This window comes from Amblyomma maculatum, chromosome 1 (genome assembly GCF_055883805.1).
Source record: "Amblyomma maculatum isolate TAMU_Amacu chromosome 1, ASM5588380v1, whole genome shotgun sequence".
In the NCBI taxonomy this organism is placed as follows: Eukaryota; Metazoa; Arthropoda; class Arachnida; order Ixodida; family Ixodidae; genus Amblyomma; species Amblyomma maculatum.
The window spans coordinates 292,520,033-292,525,961 of record NC_139344.1 but is presented as its reverse complement, the minus strand read 5'-3'; the positions used below and the strand labels follow the sequence as shown (position 1 = coordinate 292,525,961).

Sequence of the window (5,929 nt, the reverse complement as noted above, 5' to 3'; positions counted from 1 at the left end):
CATTTTCGAATTAGCGGACTTCCTGATTCAGCGCGAAGAGGAGACGCTAGGCCGAAGCGAACCCAGGACTCGCTAGGCCTAGCCGGCCGTACTTCAGCCACGACATGGAGGATTCCGCCACCACTTCGGTGCATAACATCCAGATTTCCCCGATGAGCGTACAAGTAGCAGGAGAAGAAATTACCCCCGAGGAATTTCAACGCTCGCCCGGATGGCTGCACATCGGCGGGCACAGGAGCCGACCACGCCTGCAAGGAACGCCGAGTGAGTCTACTTCTCAACCTGATACACCGAGCTCCCAGAAAAACCCTAAATTCATCAAGAGCGTTAGGGCCGCAGTTATTCGGGCGGCTCGCATGCCCGCCATGCCAGCAGAAGAAATTAAGATCGTCGTGCGTCCCCGCGGAGGGCTCGATATTTACAAGGCAGGAGCTGCATGCGTCACTACTGCCATCATGGTGGCAGCAGGAATTGAGGTGCCAGATCGAGCTGAGGATACAGCGTGTCCCAATGCGCAACAGAACATAATGGTGATCAGCACTCCGAGCGAAGAGCGGGCGGAAAAGTATGCTCGAATTCAAGCTATTAATGTGCAAGGCAACACGTACCAAGTGAGTGCTTATGGAACGGCCGCCCACGACACAGTCAAGGGCGTGATCAGGGGCATATCACTCAAAGACAGCGAAGCTGAAATAATGCAGCAAGTCGTAACCAAGTACAACCCCCTCGCCGCGGGTGCGAAGCGTATCGGAAATACGACGACAGTCATCGTAGTGTTCAATGGTATCAAGGTTCCTAAGTATGTGCGATACGGATCCACGCTGTACCCGTGCAGTCTCTACAAAAAGCAAATAGAAGTTTGCAAGGTATGCGGCAAAATCGGCCACAGGCGCGACGTGTGTCCTACACCAAACGCACGTGTGTGCCTTTCATGCGGTGCTTCTAATCCAAGAGAGGGCCACACATGTGTCCCCAAATGCAAGCTCTGCGGTGAGCAACACCCCACCGGGGACCGCGTCTGCAAAGCCAAATACAAAATTCCATATGTCGTGCGGCGACGGAGATGGGAACGCCGTAACGCCGAAGAACAGCAAAAGGAAGCAGTCGAACGCAGTAACGCCGAAGAACATCACAAGCATGCACTCGACTCAAGCTCGTTTCCACGTCTCGGACGCTCTCACTCGCGCAGTGCTTCCCGTAACGGATCCCGAAGGGCGTCGCACAGCGCGTCGCGTGACCGTGACTCATCTCACAGGAACAAACGCGACGCTAAGCGTTCGCGCTCCCGTGACAGAATCAGTTGGGCGGACGCAGCAAAGGGCGAAGTTAAAAGCAGCAACGCAAGCTCTAACAGCGCCACTAGTGGCCGAAGCACACAGAGCAGCTGGCAGGAATGGACTACCAGCCCCTACTACAAGGAACTCGAACAACTCCGTGTCGCCAACGCGACTCTGTTGGAAACCACGCGCCGGCTTACCCAAGAGCTAGCCGACGTCAAGAAAGAACTACAAGCACAGCGATTTCAGCCAACCATTGGCCCAGCTCAGTCACCCGAGACACTTACACCCTCCGTTATCCCCGAGAACACCGACACGCCATCCCATCAAGGTGGTACACAATCAATGGACATATCACAAGACGAGCCCGAAGGGGAGAAAACCACTGACCCAACCCCCAAGAAACGAGCGCGCACCTCATCACGACAACATAAGGACCTAACCCAATTGGAAACTCAGCTCGAAACCAAAATTGAAGCGCTCACCAACACCTATGCCGACACGGCTGCCGTCACGGACCAACGTCTGGCGCGGCTGGAGGAGCTAATCACCACGTCCTACGGAACCATACAGGAGCGCTTCGACTTCATTGAACAAACCCTCAAGCCCATAGTATGCAGCCCCATCTTTGCTGCGCAATTCGCAAACCACCCATATCTCCAACAGACGCAAGCCTCAACTCCATCACAACCATGTCCCAGCCCCAAACCACAATAGGATCGCTACCGGGCCTTACGGTCTGGCAGTGGAACTGCCACAGTTACAACAATAAGAGAGCAGTGCTGCAACAACACATCACCACGGTAACCAAGAAACCTGACATCATTCTGCTGCAAGAAACGGTGACGGCGAACCCAACCCTCGCTGGGTATCGCGCTCACGTTAGCCCAGCGGAGGGACGAGGCGTCTGCACATTCGTCCGCAAAGGGCTCCCGTTCATTGAACATCAGCTCGGACACGGCCGCAGCAGGGTGGAATACACCTTTACCGAAATCGTTCCAAGCAAACAACGGAAAAACAGCCTGTTCATAGCTAACATATACAGTAACCCCAAGCACCAAACACAGAAATTCAAGACCCTGCTACACACAGCCAGCACCCAAGCCAAAGGCAACACTTTGCTGATTGGAGGAGACTTCAACGCCTCCCATCGAGCGTGGGGTTACGTGAAAGACACGGCAAAGGGACGGGACCTACTACAGGATACCCTGGACCACGACTGCACCCTGATCACGGATCCCAATCATCCTACCCGAATCGGCAATTCCGTAGCACGAGACACCACACCAGACCTTACATTCATCAAGAACGACCACACTGGCAAAGTAACATGGCGCAACACCGGCGTTGACCTGGGCAGCGACCACTACATCCTCGAAATTACGATTCCCAATCAATTCCGGGGCAACACCATTACACACAAATGGACGGATTGGGACGGTTTCCGTAAGGGACGACCAACCACACCGCAAGACATCACAAACATTGAAACCTGGTCGGCAGAGCTCCGCGATGCAGTGCAATCGGCCACCAAGAGCATTGAAACGGACGAGGACATCATAGCTATGGACAGTCGTCTGGCCCATCTCATCGAGGCCAAACGTTCGATACAGGCGCGCTGGAAGCGGCAACGGCTGAATCGCAAATTGAGAAAGAAGGTGGCCGACTTAAACAGGGCCATTCAACATCACTGCAAGGTCCTGTGCCGTCAGCAGTGGAACGAAGTCTGCAACCGAGCTGACGGGCAACTACATCGTGGTTGCACATGGAATCTATTTCGGCACCTCCTAAACGAAACTAAGACCAAGTCACACCAGCGCGATCGCCTGGCCTGCCTCATACACACCGCCACACAACAACGAGGAAAAGACGCCGTTATCAAGGCCCTGGAAGCCAAGTATCTGCCACACACGCCAACGGAAACCCACCCGCCATACGGGGGGCTGCCGAACGCGTGGCTCGACCGAGACATTACCATGTCAGAGGTACGGGCAGCGCTGCACGAGCTCAACGCCCGCTCAGCAGCCGGCCCCGATCTTATTACCAACAAGATGCTACGCAACCTCGACTATGCATCGATCGAGGCCCTAACCCGCTACTATAACGAATGCTGGCGTTCGGGCAAGCTCCCCCGACAGTGGAAAACGGCAAGAACAATCCTAATCCCGAAACCGGGCAAGCCATCGGATATCGGCAACTTGCGTCCCATCTCGCTCACGTCCTGCGTGGGCAAGGTGCTTGAGCACGTGCTTTCCAACCGGTGGCAGGAGTACCTGGAAAAGGAAAACCTATATCCGGATACGATGATCGGCTTCAGGCGCAGACTCAGCACACAAGATGCCATGCTACAACTTAAACAAGAAATAATTGACAACAAGACACAAGACAGCAAAGTAATTCTGGGACTTGATTTACAAAGCGCATTCGACAAAGTCAAACACTCAGCCATATTAGCACAAGTATCGAGACTCAACATGGGGGTAGCGAGCTACAATTACATCCAAGACTTCTTGACCAACCGCACGGTGGAACTGCACGCCGGAGACCTTAAGTTCCCCGAACACAAGCTCGGAAGCACGGGTACCCCGCAAGGTTCAGTCATCTCGCCGTTGCTCTTCAACCTTGTCATGATCGGGGTAGCAAGGGCAGTAGAGGGGACCGGCGTCCGGCATACGATCTACGCCGACGACATTACCCTGTGGGCGGCAGGCGGCACCGACGCCAGCATTGAGCAGCAGCTCCAAGAGGCTGTTACTGCCATCGAGCAACACCTTAACGGCACAGGCCTAGTGTGCTCGCCCGCCAAATCCCAGCTGTTCGTCCTCACACCATTACAACGGGGACGGAAACGCGCTCCCCCTCGGGAGTGCGATCCCATAAAGATCGTGGCTGCATCGGGGCAGCGCATCCCCGAAGTTCCCAAGATCAGGGTCCTGGGCCTGCTACTAAACAAGAACGGCCGCAACGACGAGACCATCAACAAGATTACCACCAAGGCAATGGACGCTATCCGGCTCATACACCGAGTCTCGACACGATGGGCAGGCATGCGTGAAGACAGTCTTCTGCGCCTCGTCCAGTCGTTCGTGATCAGTCACATCGCCTACGTTGCGGCCTACCTCAACTGGCAGGCCGCTGACCGGACAAAGATAAACACGCTGATCAGACGGGTTTACAAGACGGCGCTGGGATTAATGGGGACCACGAGTACGGCTCGGCTCCTGCAGCTCGGCGTCCATAACACCTTAGAAGAAATAGCCGAGGCGCAGCTCACGGCGCAAATGGAGCGCCTCTCTACCACCAAGACAGGCCGCAGTATACTCACGACCCTGGGTTACAATCCCCGAGCTCCCAGTCGGCAATCGTGCGATATCAGCGATGAGGCGTGGGCCCACATCCACGTGGACCCCATCCCGAAAAACATGCACCCCGAGTACAACCAAGAACGGCGGCAGGCGCGGGCCAAAGTCCTCGTCGAGCAACACGCCCAGGACCCGCACGCCCGGTTCGTGGACGCTGCGGAATACAAGCGAGAAGGATTCGTGGCAGTGGCCGTTGCGGCGGCTACCGGCACCAAAACAACGGCAGCGAGCGTGCGGTGCACGGACGCCACAGACGCCGAGGAGGTTGCCATCGCTCTGGCGATCTCGGAGGCCGAGTGTCGCACCGTGCTCAGCGACTCGAGGAACGCTGTGCGCAACTTTGCCAAGGGGCGAGTGTGCGCGCCGGCGGCCGCCATCATCAGTAAGCTCCAGCTTCAAGACCGCGGCAACACTATCCGCATCAAGTGGTTCCCGGCGCACGCGGGAGATTGTGCATCCTCACCGAATCACAACGAGACGGCCCATTCGGCGGCGCGAGCGCTTACCTTCCGCGCCCCCGAGAAGGACCGTTCCGAATGGTGGTTCGAAACAAAAGACAGAATGACCAGTTACGAGGAAGTGACAAAATTTTACCGACTAGCTCGACGGACAATGCCGCCACCTCACCCGGCACTTAGTCGGGAGGAGGCGGTCATCCTAAGGCAAATGCAAACCGGGTCACTCCTAGCCCCGGCAATGCTACACGTCCTCCACCCAGACATCTACACGAGTGATATGTGCAGTGTATGTCAAGTGGGTCCGGCGGACCAATGGCACATCATGTGGGACTGTGCCAGGTTCCCGACCGAAGCTGCATCCAGGACATACCCGCCGGAACTTCAAAGTGCTGTGCAGAATACAGACAAGGACATGCAACTATGGGCCGTCCAGCAGGCCCGGGGTGCGCTCGAAAAGCACAAGCCTCACACCCACCACAAACGGGTCAAATGAGGTAGTGCAGAGTAGGGCTTAACCCCGGGTAGACGCTTGGCCAGCGTCACGACGCGTTAACCCGTCGTTTGCCGGCTCCCTAATAAAGTTATACATACATACATACAACGTCGCCGGCGGGCTATAAAAGGAGCTGCCTGATTAAATCGTTGGCTCTTGTTGCGTCATTCCTGCTTGATGCTATATAGCAGTGGCGACGAGATAGCGCGCTAGCGCTAGATAAATTTACCTGCGCAAGAATGAGTGCCGGGAGGCCACCGGAATTCACAGATGCAGAAAGTACTTACGCGTTTTACGTATCGTGTTCGGCTAGAGACTTACTTCGAAGCCCATAGCGTC

At 55.8% G+C, this 5,929-nt stretch overlaps 1 protein-coding gene across 1 annotated transcript; it reads left to right on the top strand.

Annotated features, from left to right (window-relative positions):
• Nucleotides 1-365: 365 nt before the first annotated feature.
• Nucleotides 366-5,683, top strand: LOC146206801 (uncharacterized). The gene is made up of 2 exons (XM_084575646.1): nucleotides 366-735; nucleotides 1,944-5,683. The coding sequence occupies exons 1-2, from the start codon at nucleotides 366-368 to the stop codon at nucleotides 5,588-5,590; spliced, it is 4,017 nt and encodes a 1,338-aa protein (XP_084431772.1). The 3' UTR covers nucleotides 5,591-5,683.
• The last annotated feature ends 246 nt before the right edge of the window (nucleotides 5,684-5,929 follow it).